Here is a 19,092-nt window from a genome sequence, read left to right as displayed (position 1 = left end):
TTTAAGGAAAGGCATAAATGTAATAATGAAACTGTAATACATATATAAAATTGTACAGTTTTTGTTTTTATAAAAATGTTAGTATATTTATGACTTGTAATATAAAAAAGTCTCGAATTTTCCAGAATTCTGTTGAAAGACCACTTTATTAAGAGACCACTTTTTGGCAGTCCCTTGAGTGGTCTCTTAATACAATGCCGACTGTATTTAAAGTAACATAATGCCCACCCAAGAGTATATTGTGAGTGAACAAGTGAAAGTAAAAAAAAGTTTACATTTTGTAATACCTTTCAGTTTTATATTTATTTCGCATGAACAATAAATAGCATTTGTGGCACAGGGAAATTTATGAATATCCATCAAATTTATTTATAAGGTTCAATATATAAAAAGAGTGTCAAAAAATGAGCATAATGTCACTTTAAGAAATAATATCAATGTCACTTGTGTTTATGGGCTATTCAACCCCAGTTTTGAGTTTTGACGAGTAGGAATTGGCCATTATATAGCTGATAAACACCATCAAACCAATATTATTTGATTCTAAAAAGGCAAAAAAGGGAGATCACTAATGCTATTTTTCAAGGGAGATTATTTTTTATGCCAATTTTCGAATTTGACTGTTCTAGTCTCGAAAGTAAATGATATATTTTACAGAAAGGTGCACTTGGTAGAGCAGATATTGAGGAAGGTGCAAAGTCAAAGATCAGTTCTGTCTGGTATACGGTGCCTGCTCCAGTACCTGGTGTGGGTATGTATACATCTTTATCAAGGTGTTTTAAATGGTATTTTACATCATAAAACATATGGTTATCCATTGAAACAGATTCTTTTACTATTGTCATTGGATTTAGAAATTAATATATTTTCATTTTGTAGAAAGAGTTTGTGTTGCCAACCTTTGATCTGTCAGCTGTTTTTACATTTCGACTTACTGATAAGAAATTGTGTTACAAATTATTCCTTTCTACACAGCAGAAGTCTCAGTAAGTCAGAATTAAGGTATATGGATATAGAAGGAATTTCGATGGGACTTTAAAAATTCTTCGATTTTCCCAGAATAGACTTACTCTCGAATTAAGAATATTTTGGGTTTTTCCCAGCTTATCTGGTAGTACAAACAAACATTAACAGTTACAGATTCAAAAATAAATTAAACAGTTTAACTAGTCTATTGTGACCAGTAGTGAGTGCACCATGAAGCTTTAACAGTTAAAGTTTGTTTATACCGGGGGATTAGCTTGAAAAACTCACTTTTGCCGAGTTCCAGATAACATCTATTTCCAGTAGTTTGAGTTATTGATAGTGGATTGTACATGCACTACACATAAATTGTAATAATATATCCTTGGATCAGGTGTATATTTGTAATAATTTGACTACAGGAGCAAGATTTGGTCGTAGAGCAACATGGATAGGAGCGAGTGGAGATCAGACATATATGAGAATAGATGAATCATTGATCAATGCACATATACTCTCATCCTCTAAAGTGTTCGCAAATCAAACTACAATTGGTAATACTTTTTCCTCCCAGTCCTGACCATTTATTTTCTAGGTGTTTAATTCACGTTTTTCTATGCTGTACCATTCTTGAATTCAAGTTACACAGAACATTAAAAAAAATATTACAGTATTTGATGCAATGTAACAGCAGTCTTTTCTTTCTGTTAGCCTGTCAATCATTTTGTCCAAAATTATTTTCACTTTATTTATGACTTATATTGTTTAATGTAGAATCAAGAAACTTTATGTGTGTCCCTTGTGCCTTTACAAATTGAGGCATCAGAATTGTAGCCACCTTTTAACCCTGCATGATCATAAGAGGTGACTAAATATGTTAAAATTATTGGAGTTGATGCATCTCTTAACTCCAGCAGGTGAGGTGGTTTTGACCCAAGGTGTTGAAGTTTGTAACACCCAAGGTTAGCCAAAATTAACTTTCCTGTCTAGGTGCCAAAAGACTTAAACTGTGTTGGTGCTCCGTAAAACCAAACAAACCAAGTTACCAATGACCTAGTATCGGTGTTATCAAGTCTGAAACCAAATTTATTACATTGATTTGAATGGTTATTTTGTCTCTCACCACTGATTCAAAATTCATGGTCAATTAGTAGACAGTCACTTGCAGAGAAATTGACAATTATTGGTTAGATTGAGGGAAAGTCTGTTAGGCAGACTGAATGCTGATGTATGACCAAAAATGTGTTGGAATTGCCATAAAAACCAGACACAACAAACTATACCAATGATCTAAGAACTTTGTCATATTGTATATGTCTGATTTATAAAGACCTGATAACTCTATGTTATATTATTAAGGTCTGATACCAATGGGAGAGGACAATGCAGGTATCATGAAATGTTTGATGATCAACAAAGTGGATGGAAACTGTCGCAGGTAATATTACGTGTTGTCATGTTTCTATTTATAGTATATTTGTAATTATGTAGTTAAGCGTTTGTGGTTACATGTGTGGGTTTAAACTATAAACATTTCACTTAGTTTGAAGTGGTGTTGTACATGATTCTGTTCACAGTTCAATCTTATTGTTTTTTTTATCTTATCATTATGAAAGAGTGTGATTTATTTATGAAGTGCAGTTTTAAGTTGAATTTTAAGTTAAGTATTTTCAACAAGGATCAAAATCTAGATCAAAAGTTCAAATTTAAGGAAAATCTTAAGTAATAGTCTGTATGCTATATTATTTGGCTCAATTTTGATGCTTGACTTGTTGATGTTTGAAATGATGTAGGGGAAAGTTCATTAATTTTATAAAATTGTTAATATGTCAAGTTGTAAAAAAAAACATGTTCAAGATAATGCTTTAACTTCATCCCAGTATTGATGTTTTGTCATTTAGCAAGAAATAATGGGTAACTGTATCAAATAATCATTTGTTAAAAATTTCTCTGACTGAAAATCTTTGTAAAACAATCCAGAGACTTTGTGGCAGACTTGTTTCCAGTACTCGCCTTGTTTTAATTTTTTGGTTCCATGTTTTAAGGCCCGTTTATTTTCCAGAGAAGAATACATACATAATAACTATTACATTTACGTAGATAATAAATAATATATATGTTTTTGTAGTTATGAAGTATGGAAAATTAGAAGATTTAAAACATTAAATGATGTAAGGAAGCTCACTTATATAAAATATACAAGAAAAACAGTAAATAAAATTTTTAATTTTGTGCCAGTTACCGGTAATGGTACTTATGTAGTTCAATACCAATAGAAATACAGGTTTGTTTATTGTTTAAAGATCATTAAGATTGCTTCGAACATTTTGGCCATAGGACATTAGATATAAACTGCATGTGTTTTTTTTTCCTTCAAAACTTTACTCTTAAGTTTACTGAATGTTAAATGGCAGCAATACAGTATTTATTTTGCTTCAAATTTCAGTTCATTTGCCATTACTAGGTACCGTATACATACATTCTGTTATTTTCTGGCACATTTATGCCCCTTTATTATATAATTAACAAGTTATGCACTGCTAGAGGCATTATAGTCTTTCCTTGTTATTCATTTAATCATTTAAATACACTGCTTATTAACTTATTTCTGCAAAATGTGGTCTCTGGTTGTTCTTGTATAAGAGGACAGATATAAACATACAGTACATACATATATTTCAGTTTAAGGTCTGCAATCTATAAGCTTTTATCAATATTTTCATTTTGGCAATTCAGGAAAGATTAATGTCTCATTTTGTGGTCATTCTCGAGATAGAAACTTCCACTTGTCAGCATGTAATTACAAGTAGAATTTAAGAGAACTCTATGCAGGACAAGTAGAAAAATGATGCCTACACATTGGATTTAAAAGTTGTTCTGCAGGATGAGGACTCTGAAAATATTTTACGATGCCTCATTCTGTATGTTTCGCAGTTTGATTTTATAATTGATGTTAATTTGGCATATAGAACACACTTTGCAGACATTAAGTTAACATCAGTAAAATTTTGTTCTGGTTACTTGAATGTTGTTCTAAACCAGGTTTGGATTACCTTATTGTTGATTCATTTTTGAAAGCTTTTTATTTGTACGAAATTGTTACTTTTACCAATTTAGATTTGTTGCAAAGTTTAACTGACTGGAATGTAACTTAAAAGATCTTTAATCAAAGTCATAATTGTACCAAGAATGACTATTTTGAATGTAACTTGAGTTATTTAGAACTATATTTTAGGTACTCATTAACTTATGTGAGGGTGTGTCCATGGCCAAGTGGTTTCAAACTGTTTACCCCTCAACACTGTGGGTTCGAATTGGATTCTTACATGTGAGGAAACTATCCTAAGTGGTTCTACTTGGGTACCCGTTTGTGCCTGATATAATGCACGGAAGAGCACTTGAGGTCTTTCTCCGACAGTAAAGCTGCAAAGTCGCCATATGACATTAATACTGTCTTTGTGAAATGTACAACCCAACCAAATAAACTTATGTGAGGAGAACTGATGACCTAGTTGTTAAGGCGTCTATCTCTCAGCCGATTGCTAATGGTTTAATGAGTCTGATTGGGTAATGGACAGGGAGTGCCAGGGTGCAGACTTGAGTGTAGTTCAAATATGCTACAAGCTTGCTACATTATCAAACTCAAATATTTGAATTTTAAAATGGTCTCAATTTATCAGATTTTATCAAAAATTGTGCCCAAACTTCTTTCTGTTGGTTCTAGGTGTATGACATATCTGACTAGATTTATGGTTGTTTGTAAGCTTTTTATATCCTACTCACCATTACAGTTAAGCCCAGTGTTCCTGTTAATAATACTTTATGTTAGATGCTTTATGTATTTTATTTGATTTTCATGAGTTTACAATGCCATTAGCAAAGTAGGGAAGATTGTTCAGGATCATAATTATACATAACTATAACATATCTAAGTCTATAAGTACATGTTTATGTAGCAGTTAAAGTAAAATTATGAAAGTTTAAGTAATATACATAAATGAACCAAACTTAAAATTTCCTTTTCATAAAACAATAAACTGTACATTTTTAGTCCTTGATATTTCAAAGAAAAAATTACAGGTATATTTAGAGGTCTGACAACAATTTTAAAAATGATTAAAACACCAGTTCATTTGTCCTGAAACTATAGAAAAGGCATTAAAAGACTTTGCTATGGTGATGACTTAATTATGCCATCATTATAGAGGTAGACTGTTTTGCACTTTCATTCAGTCTTGATAAGTTATACATCTATTTGTATTCTTGCAGTATATTTAATGTTTAATTCTGACATATGAAATCTTCCTTTGAAATAAATATATAGAACAGTGCCCTAATTACCAAAGCATTTGGAGTTTATTACAGACATATTGATGTTTATAATAATGGTCAAATTCAAATATTGAACTAGTACCAGGATATGTAGGTCAAAGGTATAATGTACATAAGGTAGTATGTTGCAAGAAACTGTACTGAAATAGTAACTATGCTGTATTTCTCTTTACAATATGTTTAACAAAGTTCCATAGTTGACAACAATAACATGGGTTTTGGTGTTAAAGACCAGGGTAATGTATGAAAGCAAATATAAAACATACAGATTTAGATTAAAATTTATTTGGCAATAAATAATGAACATCAGTATTTACATTAAAAAGGTGTTCATGTTTTTATAAATGATGATATGATAGCCTTTATCACATGTTACACATTTTACACATGTTACACATACATATGTATTTCACAACTACATGAGAACACCTGTATTGATAGTTGATAAAATAACTCATAACTTTTAATATAATTATAAGACCCTTAATAGTATCATAAAATCACAGTCACTGAGCACTTTACAAGGTTATTTCAACCAATTATCGTGGAAAACATCAGTCCTCTCTATGAAATTCACAGTCTAACACAGCCCAAGACTGGGCTGCTATATCTTCCTTACTGAGTCGTCCCATATCTGGAAATCTATAAAACTCATCCATGCTTGCTAGAATGTTCATACCATGCTGCCACTGGTAATATCTTGCCACTTTCTGCACAATGTTCTGTACGGCAAACCATTTATGTAGGCGATAGATTTTCAACATTTTCTTAATGCCCTGAGCAACTGATTTCCTAAGCATTAGATGCATGACTTGAAGGTAAGAGCCATTGATAGCACAGTAAAATGCTTGTCTACTTGCTGTATTCATGTAACCATCTGTCAAATACAAAACAAATATATATATATATATCATAGCCAACTCCTGCATAAAAAGCTCATTACTCATTCTAAAATGCTTGAAATGTATGTTAAAATGATTACAGTTAAGCAAATTTTTATTTAACATTAAGATTAAATGATATTTATCAAAGCCTTATTAATAGTATTTAAGTTTGCCATTTTAATATATTCTGGAATTTTTTTATTTAAATGGTTGATGATATTTGTAATATAAGATATAATCAAGCATTTGAAAAACAGAACTGTACAATATATTTATGCATTGCTTAAATGGCTTTCTCCCTGGTTTACTGGTCAAGGGTGCCTTTGTTTTCTTTTTGCCTTTGATTCAAGTACTGTAATATAGCTTGGGAAGAGAGCCATTACCACCAAAATTCAAGCTAATGTCTGAATATAAAGAATACAACTATTGAAGGAAGAAAAGCTATTAAAATGGAAAAAAAAGTATTTCCATTGAATTTTGTTGAAAACTTTTAACAAATTGTCAAACTCAGGTAATTGAAATATGAAAGTACAAAATGTATACCAGACATTGAACTTGATTGATAACGGACCCAAATTTTATCAAAATTATTTCATTTTATAAAATACTTCCAATAAGTTTTACTCAGGTTTTGTACCTTATTTGTGTTAATTAAAGAAACATAGCCTTCTAATGTTAATTCTTTGCCATTCCCATGAACTGACTAGAAGCATTTTACATGTTAGATTATACAAAGAACAAGAATAAACTTACAATGTTAATGATTAAATTTACAGTTAACCCATTGCTTCATGAGCATTTTGTGAAAAATGGCTGTTTTCATTGAAAAGTCTCCCGTTACAAGTTCAAATTGCTATAATACTATTAAAACTGCTTCAACACTAATCAAACTTGGCACAAATGTTGACTGGACCATTGCCCTTGCAACAACCAGCTCAGGCTTAAATTTTCTGTTACCATGGCAACGAGGGGACATCTCAAAATTGCCAAAAATCACTATTTGCGTTGATTTTTTCCATCAAAATTGATTTCAAAGTGCTGCAAAGATTTCTCAATGGATTGAGATAGAGTCAAAATGCTTTTCAGCGTTGGTTACAACGTTACCTTTATGATCACTCTGGGGTCATTTACAGCCTCTCACAAGTCCAAAATTTTCTTGGCGATGAGGGGGACTCCCGCCCCCCTTCAACCCCCCAAAAGCAGAAGGGGGCACATCCCCTTCTGGCACCCCCTGAGTATCTTTTGGTTGGGGGGCCGCGCCGAAAAAGAGGTCACTTTTTTTTAACAACATTTTCTCAAACAAAAACAAGTGTTTGGGGCCTAAATAAAGGCATTTTTTCATCATTTGAGACAACAAAAAAGGGGGGGGGTGAAAAAGGCGTTAAAAGGCGTGTTATTAGACCATGGGTAATGCATTACCTCCACTTTGAAGAGTATTCAAATAGGCTAAAAATCTCTTGCAAACTACATTGAAATGAGGGGCGTGGGTTCAAACCCCAGAAGGGGCATCTTTTTTTCTTTCTTTTTTAACATTATTTATGAATCTCTCTGATCCCTTATGGAAGAAAAATTGAAAGAAATAAGGGTTTGATTTAAATTATTTTAATTTTTGTAGGTTATTTATTTGCTAAATATATGCCAAAATTATAGCAAATATGATACCAGATATTTTCAAAGTTTAATAAAATAAAAAACTGACACGGTAAAAGTATTTATATTTCGCGCATGATCAAGCCAATCAAGACCCTTTAAAGAAATTTAGGCAAACTTTTGAAAACAGCCCTCAATCAATGGTAAAATTTTAGGACTATTTTGAATAAGGCATTTAAAATTGGAAAATGTAAAAATTAGTGCTTAATAAGTGGGTGGGGTAGGGTGTAACATTTTTTATACATATTTAGAACATTTTGTTTTAGAAAACAAAACATTTTGCTTGTGTTATTCTGTTACCTGAATGTTATTATTTGTTTCTTAACAATGGGCAATAGAAAAACATTTTTTTATATAATGATTATATAAGATTATTTAGAGTTTCCTCATTTCTGAAAAATTGGCCCTTCTAATGGCAAAGTCTTAGTTAAGAAAAATATATCCATAACTCAGAAACCACACGGTAAAGTTTTATTTAATTTTGCATACAGGTGACCTTGAAAGACATATAAACTTTGTCATATGTTGTCAATTTTACAGTTCCTTATGGTTCCCATTACCCATGGTCTACCTTAAGAAAATCAAGTAGATCACTTATCGATCATAACACATGGTTCAATAATCATCTAAGATGGAATGAAACAATTTATTATATGCTTTTCGTTGGTTTATAGAAATATATCAGTGAAATAAAAAATTGATAATTCACTGTTTGAAACAGTGAAATTATCAATTTGATAATCTTTAAGTCTTTCAGTTAAATACCAGCGGCCACAATACTGGAAACCAACTTAATGATGTGATGTTGTAAATGACGTCATGTTTTATTATTATTTGGTGCGATTTCCTCGTAGTATTAGGTTAAATTGTCTTGTTAAACATTTATTTGCATAAAATAAAAAGAGAATTTGTTAAATTTAATGTAAGATCGAAATATTTTTCACCTCGTGAACACCAAAAGTTCACATTTCACTTGTGGCTGTGCCACACGTGAAATATACCTTTTGGTGCTCACTTGATGAAATATATTCCGATCTTACACTAAACAAATATCCTCTATATAATCAATTGGTCATGTGTTACAGCTGAGAAACCTAGTGCCATATTCTTTTTATTGTTTATTTGATCAGATGTTTATCCTTTTAATTATGGAACTGTATCAAGAAGCTTTCTTGGAATTGTCGTAGATCCGAATAATGTTAAGGGTCTATTTCAGTTGAAGCAAAACTTTGTCAATATCATTCTAAGTATAAAATAAATAAATTAATGTATACCTAAGAGAATGATCTGCTTAACAGCTCTGTCATGTAACTTCAATAAATCCTGAATCTGTTTCACATACTGTACAATCTCCATGGTAACACAAAGTAATTTTCAACTATCAAAGTATTCACTTTTAATTAAAAATCCATTAATATTCACTGTTTATTAGCTATCCAAGTATTCACTGTAATTAAAAATCCATGTATACAATATTCACTGTTGTATAAGGTATATCAGAATATATGCTTTGGTAATATATTTTAATTATTAAGTCCCTGTTATTATGAGCAGGATACGAGAATACAGAAGGGTATAATGATTGTTGTTTGCTTAAATAGTAAACTTTAATTGCATTGTTACAAACAATTATTATTATTTCAATTAAGGAAACAATATGATTTATTAGGTGTTAAAAGTTTGCCTAGTATAAGAAAGGGAAGTGTGTGATTGGTATAAAGCATATGATAATTGGTGACCAACAAGTACCTTTGATGTGTTGATAACTAATTAATAACAGGTGTCCTGTTAATTGTTAATTTACATAAAGTGTGCATGAAAGGTGATAATCTCTTCACTTTATACCCTTTTTAGGATGTTCTTTGATCATTTTTTACTTACAAAGGAACTTTTAATTACACAATATTACATAAATGCATTAAATATGTGTTAAAAATAAAAACCAAAATGCTTAGAAATTATCTTGTGCAAGTTAAAAATCTAATAATTTTATCCGCATTCTCTTATTCTTTAAAAAAATACTTCATTTTGTGTCTTTAAATCAAAAAGTCAAACAACTTTATTATGATAATATCTACATGGTAATTCCAGTATGAAAATATTGAACCCTATTTTATTTATATACATGTAGAACCCTTCAGAGATTCAGATTTTATTTTTGTTTGAATATACACGTATACAAACATTTACATCATTTAAATACAGTTTTCAGAGTTTTTTTAACTAATATGTTTGTGTATTATAGTAAAGTTAAGTGTTCATTAGTAAGCATTTATAAAAGTAAATTGATCAATGGCGGCACTTTTCCATCTGACAGGTGTTTATATTGGTAATAAATGGCTGATTTTAGTCATACTGTTAAACAATGAAGTTTGTAGGCAAAATTTCTTTTTATTCTGTGTTTTAGTAAAATGCAACAACATTTTACTCACTTCTAGAAAAAAGCTTTGAGAATTCTTTAAAAAACTTCGTGTCGGGATCAATCGTTATTTTTTAAATGTTTTAGATTAGTAACAATAATAAATATATAAATGGGCTGTAATATGAAGTAATTTTAACCAAACCTGAAAAAAATGAACACTATTTATCGTGGAATAAATGATGTAATGTTTTCATAATGGCCGACACATATTCTATATCTGGCACATCGATTGTGATTTCGATAGAATATATTTTTTGTTTCCTTGTATTATAGCTGAAAAAAAAAAATCCTAAAAGTTGTGGCTGATAACAATTTTTTGTACAGTTACAGATCGATGTTTGATTTACTTCAGGTTAAATACTGTGAACTAAGAGGAGCACAGTATAGTATAAAATAGTTTGAATGTTTCTTTCTTTCTTGTCATATGTATTTAGACATTAATTATGATCGTTGAACTTAGTTATTTATCCAGTGTGTCATCAATGCACAATATATATTTTGATGTTTTCAGGCGCAACATCTAAAAAAACCAAACATGAAAGAAAAGTCTTATGTCTGTCTGGATGTTTAATGTTATCAGTATATGTTATTTCAGTGTATTTTATATTTTCAGTTTTGGAAGTGGGGAGCAAGTTGACCTGTCATGTAAAGCAGTTTGCCTAGATCCAGTATATAATGTCCTCTGGAGGTTTGTACTGATATTTTAACTCTTCATCTTATAGTATAGTAATTGCCCTATGAAGACAATATAGCATATTCTTTATCATACATACAGATCCTGGCTGTACAACAAAGCATACCAGGGCCCTGTTAAATTGGTATTGAAATTAAATGTTGAAACCCGTTAAGACTAGGTCATTCCTGAATTGCATTCTTAGAATGATGTCATTATGCTACTATAAGAAAAAAGTGCTAATTAAAATATTAGTTTTCCTAATTTCCTTTTGAATTATAATTAGAATTGAACATGCAAAATAAAAAAATCTAACACTAGCTGTTGTAACAGACTAGAATAACTAGCTATCGGGTAGCTGTTTAGCGGCCTCGTTACTGCCATAAACAGTTAGCCTCGAGCTAGATACTCCGGTCTGTACCAGCAGCCTGTGTAAGATTGTTATAGGGTATAGTATTCATGTACATTTCTAATATTAAAGTCTTATATTTCTTATCTACTTCTTTTTATATCAATACATGCCCTTTGAAGATAGATATTTTATAGTCATACTATTTATTCGAATCTGCACTTTCGTTGTTAGAAGCTAATGTTCAGTAAATGTTATAGATAAACATTTTGTATATGTGTGTAGTTTCAGTCAGGAGAACAATGAGATACAGTGTTATAATGTTATAGCAGCCGAGGCTCGTAGCTTGAAGACTGAGGATACTACTGTATGTGAACTGTTTAAACCAGAGTTATCTGTCCCTATTAAAGGTGGCGCTGAGGCCACCAGATCTCACTGTGCTCTGCATGTTCTAGGTAGGTGGTATGAGCCGTTTTTATAGAAAATAAGTGTATGCTATGGTGGTAACGCATTAAACCGTCTACCTTCAATGCCATTTGGGTTCCTTGGTTAAGAGTGTTGACTCCACTTGCATCTCACCCCTGTGGGTTTGAATCCTGGCAGGGACTTTGGATTCTCTCATGTGAGGAAGCTATCCCGCTATTGGTGGTTCTACTCAGGTGCTTGTTTGTGCCTAAAATAATGCACAGAGGGGCACCTGAGGTCTTCCTCCACCAGTAAAGCTCGAAAGTTTCCATATGACCGATAATGTGTTGGTGCAACATAAATCTCTACCATATGGATGAGCGGTGTTACCAGTGGTGACTATAGAAACAAAGAAAGTATTTGAACTACTGTTGTAATCATATGAATGATCATTTAATGCCTGTTATTCTTAAAGATAAATTGTTTTGATAATATTCAACTTAGGGAACAGATAAGTTAAAAGAAATTTAACATTACTGATTTGACAGATTATTTGATATTCATACTTTGAAGGCTCTTAATGAAAAAGCTTTGTTCTGAAATAAAATAACAATTTTGTTTTGAAAATCTCAACAGGTTGTTTAGATACACTGACAATAGCAAAGCAGTGCAATCTTTCTGTGTTGGAGGAAGCAAAGGAGAAAGCTGCATCAACCAAGATATACAATAAAGATGATTTCTCTGTGGTCAACAGGTTTGAGAGTGAGTATATAATATATCATTATATAGTTTATTATTATTTATTAGTTTGCCATCCATCCGACTTTCTGTCCGAGATTATACACTGCAGAGATAATGATTAACTCATCCTACAGTTTACATGTACCGTTTATGATACCCAGGCCAGCCCTAGTGATGATGCACACATTGCAATGTGATTAGACTTCCATGTTGTTTGTTGCTGAATTAGAATAGTTTGGCAATGAGACCTCCTATGAGTGTATGTGTGTTTGTGTGTGTGAGTTTACCAGTTCATGTATACAGGGGTTGTATAGAATCTGCTCTTATAGTTAATATGTTGAATTATATATAGATCATGGTGGAGGATGGGGCTATTCTGGTCACAGTATTGAAGCAATCCGGTTCATGTGTGATACAGACATCCTACTGGGCGGATTTGGACTGTTTGGTGGCAGGGGAGAGTACTATGGTAGAATCAAGGTAAATTTTCAATGTTTGTTATTCTTTTTCAACATTATGAGATTAATAGTTATGACATTGACAATGCATATATATTGCTGGAAGTTTCCTCTTGTTAGATATTCCTCTGTGCCATACTTCAGACATATATATGTAGAACCAATTAACTTTTGTAAGCTAGGTAGATTTTAACTTCTTGTTGCTCTCAAAAATTCATGATTGATTATGACACAATATTCTATTGTTAAACCTTGATTTAGTTGGAAAAAACCCACTACATATTTGTGTAAATCCTGACACATTTTAGTCACTTGATTTTAATAGATAAGTAAAATGTATATAAGTGTTTAAGCATTATATCAATTTATCACATAAACCATGGAGCAAGAGTGTAATAAAGCCATTTAATAAAAAATGATATTACACAAATGTAATAACACTTTGATGTGACATTATTGTGTTAATTTTAAACAAACCTTAAAAATGTGCTAATGTTGGTGTTACATTACAGGCGCGTCATTGAAAACAGTTTACCGTTCCTATTTTAGATATTTAGAATATTATATTTATACAATGTAGGTTCAATACTAAATTTATTGAACTTGGTGAATAAAATAATATGCTCGCAAGAAGCTCGCACAATATGATTAAATTCAACTTGCTCATTAAATATTTTATTAAACCTTCACTCATTTAATATCTTCTATGTGTGTATTTGTTTCAGTTATTTGAGCTTGGTCCAGATGGTGGGGAGAATGAGGCTGATGGTGAGGTGATTGCTGAATCAGAGGAAGTTGCTTTTGAATGTGGAGCCAGGTATGATACCATGTCTTCATTATAACAATTTCTGTCTTGTATCTTTGTAGCGTCAGTTCAATTTTTATCATGATGTATTCAATGTGACAGGGGTATTATAAAAGCTGGATAACAACGTATAAAGTGTACCTGATATTTCTTTTTTTGAATGACAAAATTTTTTTAAATACATGTATAAGAAAGTTAACAGATTGTGTAAAAGTGCATGACCACTAAAGTTTAAAAAGGCTAAGGTATATGTACATTTATATGTATATGAAAGTTTGTTAATTTACAGGTTTCTTATAAGTCAAAGCATAAGTGTCATCATGTTTGTATTTCCTTTATATACAATGCACAAAAATACAATTGTGGGGGGAGGAGGGGTGGGGGGGGGGTTGCATGTTACCTAAACACTTACTATGTGTAATAGTGTAAGCCCTTCGGCAAAATTTAAGATTTGTTTTAAAACAAATATTTCATGACCAACAGAATGTCATATATAACATATTTTCCTTCCAAATTCCAACAAGGGTAGTAAATGTTGCGTAATCTTTCAAGTGTATTAACAGTCAAACTTGTTCTAAAATACACCTCAGGAAAACGACCACATAAAAAAAAAAAAATGTTTCTAAAGGCTAGAGTTTTATTTTCTCATTTGAGCAAATGAAGTGCATGAAAAGAGTGTTTTAAGGAGGCAAGTTTACATTGATTATATTCTATTATTTCTAGGGTTTGATTACTAGTCTATTTCTTATATATAATACTGTACAACTAATTTGTTCTAGGGAGAAGTATCCAATGCTGTTTGATGAGCCAGTTCTTCTTCAAGCTCACAGCTGGTATGTTGCTCTAGCCAAGATTTCTGGACCTAGCAGTGATTGTGGTTCTAATGGTCAGTCTGTGGTCACTGCAGAAGACCAGTAAGTACATTTAATTATTGGTATTTAAATAAAGCTTTGATACAGTAATTTTAATTTGTATATTTCTCTAGTCATTACAATCTTTTACGAATTGTGTAAAAAATTTAAATCAGAAACTATTGAGTAAGCAAGAATAAAGCATAATTATTGTTTATGATACTTTCTTTTGTTATAATTTATTTAAAAAAAGCCTTGCAAGTGTCTGTGAGAAAGCTATCCAGCTAGCTTATGAAAAAATTTGTGGTTCTACTCAGGTGCCCATTTGTGTCTGATATAATGATCTTCCTCCACCAGTTAAGCTGGAAAGTCGCCATATGACCTGTACTGTAAAACCGAATAGAAAAGATGAATAAATAAATGAAAAAAAAGAAAAGATAATTTATGCCCTTTTTCTCTCAAGATTAAATTTTGTTTTTCTAATAAGCTAATGAGTACAGACAACTGAAATTAATATATTGTTATATTGTTTGCAGAGTTGTGTTTAAGTTTAAAGGTTCCAAGAAATCCAACAACGGTACAGATGTGAATGCTGGTCAGATACCACAGTTGTTGTATAGACTACCATCTCGAGATAACACAACAGTACCAAGAAAATCCGACACCACAGAGTCAGCTCTTATACTGAGTCAAGATTTCTCGTGTACTGTGTCACCTGTAAGACTCACTTCTATATTAGTCACTTTAATAAACATATTTTCTCTGTTGGTAATGGATTTTTAAAAGGGAAAATTTTATTTAAGATTATGAAGCATCTGTGGCCGTGTTGTTAAGGTCGTTGTCTTCAAACCCCTTGCCCCTTACCGCTATGGGTTCGAATCTTGCCAGGGTCTTTGAATTCTTTCATGTGAGGAAGCTATCCAGCTAGCTTATGGAACATCGGTGGTTCTACCCAAGATCCCTGGGTTGAAAGGCAGACACCTTAATCACTAAGCTACCACTCCCCTTAATAAATTAAAAACTGTTATTAATGATATTCAAACTAATTATTGGTTACATAATATTATTTGTGTTACCTGTTTTGACAGATCTTTTATATCATATGTCTCAATTATTCATTTTCCTTTGAAGGAGAATTTTGAAGCCCTATTGAAGTTGCTGGAGTGGAGTTGGAACACATTTCACTCTATAGCCCAGGACTTGGACACATCACGTGGCAGCAGTCATCTAGGGGCTATCACAGACCTACAGAAGCTGGTGTACATTAGCAGGGCATGTCTTAGATTGTTGAAAACCTATATAAATGAAGTCTATCCTGATGGAGGTAAGATTTATTCTGTGTACATAGATTTGAACCTCCCAAGTGTAACCAGCAAGGCTTTTACTGCATTTATATAGCACCATAAGAATTTGTCTATCAAATTCAAATGTCTTCATATAATTTTATTAACCAGTTCTATTCTAGCAGAATTGCTTATACCACCAGCACAAATTCATGCTGCTAAGATGTTGGCTATTAATATCAAAAATGAAATATAATTTGGTTATAGATCGACAAATAAATATTGAAAATGCATCGATATTGTTTTACATTGATGAGCTCTGGTAAATATCTTTACATATAACTGAAATGTTCTTACATTAGAGTTTTATATTACAGTATTGATAAAGAAGATGACAGCAGAAACAGAGAGACTTGCACACTGTGTTGGTAGTTCCCAGGACCTGCTGCGGCGTATACTAGCTGACGAGATCAAACCAAACCTGTTGAAGTTCCAGGTGTTTGTAGACGAGCCACCAGGGGCGCAGATCTCCTCACCGTTTGTTAATGATATACTGAACGAGTGTCACCTGACTTTCCGGTCATGTTTTCATGCTTTCTATCCTACAGGCATGCTCAAATGGTTGTGCTTGTGTGATCTTCTACAACACCTGGAACCTGTAAGTTATCCTTGATAAAATACCACCTGAGTTCTAACTGATTAATTTTTGAGGGCATATATCTTCTTTACTATGTAATATAACTATTGTAACACAGATTTATAACAAGTTTAGAAAAACAAGTAAGTGTTTGGTATTGGTACAATAAAGCAAAGCGTAAGTTGATATTGGAGAGTAGTAATTACAGTCAGACCTGTATTAGCACTCACCATATATCAGACCAAAAGGAAAGCAGCGGATGATAATAATTAATGATTAAAACATTGAAGTGTATTATATATGTGTAGTTATATTGTGGTTATAAAGGGTATGTGGTTGGAGGAGTGTGGTACAAATTATCTGAAGATTGTTTAGCTTAAGGAATTAGCAATAATGTTTATATTTTAACATTTTATTGATTTTGATGATATTTTTTATAATTTATTATATACAGAGTATGGTGAATGCAGGAGGATATGGCCGTTTACTGGCTGCCATCATGGAGGCCATGTGTCACCCAACAATCAAACTAACAAACATAATGCCAATCAACTGTGAGCCTCAGACTGAGGAAATCTTACGTAAACAGTCAACTGTTGTGATGGATGATAATACAAATAGTGTAGCTAGAATGGGAGATATTCACAGATTCCCTCTCCTTGTTGATCATATGACCAACAGAATTGAGGTTAGTATGTGCTGATAAGTGTTTACTTGTTCTTCAAATGCTGCTTGTTTATTGTATTATATTTTGTAATTTTATTAAGAAGATCATTATGGTAGTTCTGGAGGAGTGGGGATATGTTTTTACAATGATAGTTTAGCTGCAGGCAAAATATTTAATGCTAGAAGTCTGCTACCATTGATTTTTGGAAATTTATATGGAGATGAAATCACAGATAAGACAAAGTGCAGAAAATCCTTTCAGTTAATGTTAGTTTGAGAGTATTTTGGCCTTGTGGTTAACATGTCTGCTTGTCAATTCATGGGTAATGGGTTCAAGTCTTCTAGGGGTACTAACAAAGGTTATACAAGTTATATTTAGACCAGGAAACAGATTGAAGGGTGATTTTAATATACAGTAACAATCTTTCATGTAATACACTTACAAAAGTTCATCAACATTGTTATGAATAGAGCTAAGATAATTGAAGGCACACTGTGCACCAGAAAATGCTTAATTTGTATTTCTCAAAAAAAAAATATATATTTTTGATTTCCAGTTATAGTTTTTCAAAAAGTTTCTCATTGGCCAATTAACTGAACCACATTTTGCTTCAGTTGCTTTTTGGCAATTTGTTTAAGTTATTACTTTTTTTGTATGGAAGTCAAAATATTACATTTTTTATAGTTTGCTACTTTTATGGCAAACTATTTTACTTTTAGCCCTACTGTCTTCAAAAAATAAGCATCTCTCATGCTCTAAAACAATTACTTAAATGTTGTAAAACTCACTTTTGTTGTATTTAAAGAAGAAAAAACGTACTTGTTTTTTAAGCATAATGTGTCTTGTTAAAGAATTACTATATTTTGATTATGATATATTTCAGACTTCTGGAATTGGGAATAGTCATATAGCTTTCAAGGAAGTTTTAGATCGTCTATTAATGATTGTGTCATACCCAGTACGACAAACACTGATCAGAGACGAGTCACCGTACCCTAGTGTACTTGTTGCCAACACTTGCTCACTTCTATCTACCATAGTCAGTGAACTAGCTACAACTGCAACCGGATTAGAGGTAAGCACAAGCTTTGAACTGTAGATATTTTAGGTTAAGAATGCAGCTTTTATTTGACAAATAGTGTGTTTCATAGTTGTAATTTTATGAATAAGGCTTACTGCAAAGGTAAACTGGAGGTCATATTCTAGATGAATTATATAACAACTTAAATAACAATGATAAAATGGTTTTTAATTGCTTGTTGTCAGAAAATTGATTTGTTTCCTTTAATCAATCCTTCATTTTCTTTCATTATTATGTCCCATTGTTGTTAGACATAATTTTTGTACATCTGTTGCTTTCTTCTAAAAGTAAAAGTAGTTTTGTTTACTCATTGGGGACCCAACACATATCAAGCTCCAAAAACTGGAATTCTAGTATCAAATCAGTTAAAGTTTCATGGATTTACATATTAGATATTTTGATGTTTTCCATTGGAACCTTGTGTGATTTCAGACTGATGTAACATCAACAACAAGACCTATGCTGGTAACTCCTAATAGGTTTACACGTACCAGTCAGACAGCGTATTGGAATACAGGGAATGGTTCCCCGGATGCTATAGAGTTTATGGTTGACAAGCCGGGCATCGTAATAGCAGGAATATGCTTGTATGGAGGGGAGGGAGCCTACAACTATGAACTGGAACTCCTTGATGAGGTTTATATAGTTTATATAAATGATTAATTTGTTACTGGAATAGTTTTTTCCTATTTCTTATCTAGAACTGTTAATTATTATTTTTAAGTAATTGAAAGTTTCTTTTTCATATTTAGTTTCTATATATAGAAGTTGATTAAAGTAGAGTTTGGTCACACTGCATTGATATGAAAGCTAAGTCTGCAACTATTGCTAATAGTGCTTAGAGTTACTGCATTATTTAGCATTACTGCATTGGAATATGATATTTATTTT

General features: G+C 31.9%; 2 protein-coding genes across 2 annotated transcripts in view; one reads left to right on the top strand and one right to left on the bottom strand.

The window, feature by feature from the left end:
- Nucleotides 1-19,092, top strand: part of LOC132728510 (E3 ubiquitin-protein ligase MYCBP2-like) — a 119,961-nt gene that overhangs the window by 41,420 nt on the left and 59,449 nt on the right. The window contains exons 24-39 of the mRNA XM_060714151.1: nucleotides 658-751; nucleotides 1,386-1,517; nucleotides 2,323-2,401; nucleotides 3,410-3,427; nucleotides 10,865-10,939; nucleotides 11,559-11,728; nucleotides 12,315-12,440; nucleotides 12,772-12,899; nucleotides 13,603-13,694; nucleotides 14,462-14,596; nucleotides 15,070-15,250; nucleotides 15,665-15,857; nucleotides 16,194-16,474; nucleotides 16,908-17,141; nucleotides 18,004-18,195; nucleotides 18,634-18,837. Coding sequence (XP_060570134.1) covers nucleotides 658-751; nucleotides 1,386-1,517; nucleotides 2,323-2,401; nucleotides 3,410-3,427; nucleotides 10,865-10,939; nucleotides 11,559-11,728; nucleotides 12,315-12,440; nucleotides 12,772-12,899; nucleotides 13,603-13,694; nucleotides 14,462-14,596; nucleotides 15,070-15,250; nucleotides 15,665-15,857; nucleotides 16,194-16,474; nucleotides 16,908-17,141; nucleotides 18,004-18,195; nucleotides 18,634-18,837 — 2,334 coding nt within the window. The remainder of the gene's footprint in view (nucleotides 1-657; nucleotides 752-1,385; nucleotides 1,518-2,322; nucleotides 2,402-3,409; nucleotides 3,428-10,864; nucleotides 10,940-11,558; nucleotides 11,729-12,314; nucleotides 12,441-12,771; nucleotides 12,900-13,602; nucleotides 13,695-14,461; nucleotides 14,597-15,069; nucleotides 15,251-15,664; nucleotides 15,858-16,193; nucleotides 16,475-16,907; nucleotides 17,142-18,003; nucleotides 18,196-18,633; nucleotides 18,838-19,092) is intronic.
- LOC132728505 (uncharacterized) lies at nucleotides 5,628-9,304 on the bottom strand. The gene is made up of 2 exons (XM_060714146.1): nucleotides 9,104-9,304; nucleotides 5,628-6,172 (listed from the first exon to the last, which is right to left on the bottom strand). The coding sequence occupies exons 1-2, from the start codon at nucleotides 9,183-9,185 to the stop codon at nucleotides 5,850-5,852; spliced, it is 405 nt and encodes a 134-aa protein (XP_060570129.1). The 5' UTR covers nucleotides 9,186-9,304; the 3' UTR covers nucleotides 5,628-5,849.

Source organism: Ruditapes philippinarum, unplaced genomic scaffold (genome assembly GCF_026571515.1).
Source record: "Ruditapes philippinarum isolate M1 unplaced genomic scaffold, ASM2657151v2 ctg527_1_1_1_1, whole genome shotgun sequence".
NCBI classification, from domain to species: domain Eukaryota; kingdom Metazoa; phylum Mollusca; class Bivalvia; order Venerida; family Veneridae; genus Ruditapes; species Ruditapes philippinarum.
This window is presented reverse-complemented; position numbering and strand designations above follow the sequence as displayed.

Excerpts from the sequence above, each read along its gene's own strand:
- LOC132728505 (XM_060714146.1), bottom strand. The coding sequence starts at position 9,185 with ATGGAGATTGTACAGTATGTGAAACAGATTCAGGATTTATTGAAGTTA. Across the intron at positions 6,173-9,103 it reads TAAGCAGATCATTCTCTTAG|ATGGTTACATGAATACAGCA; the intron begins GTATACATTAAT and ends TGTATTTGACAG.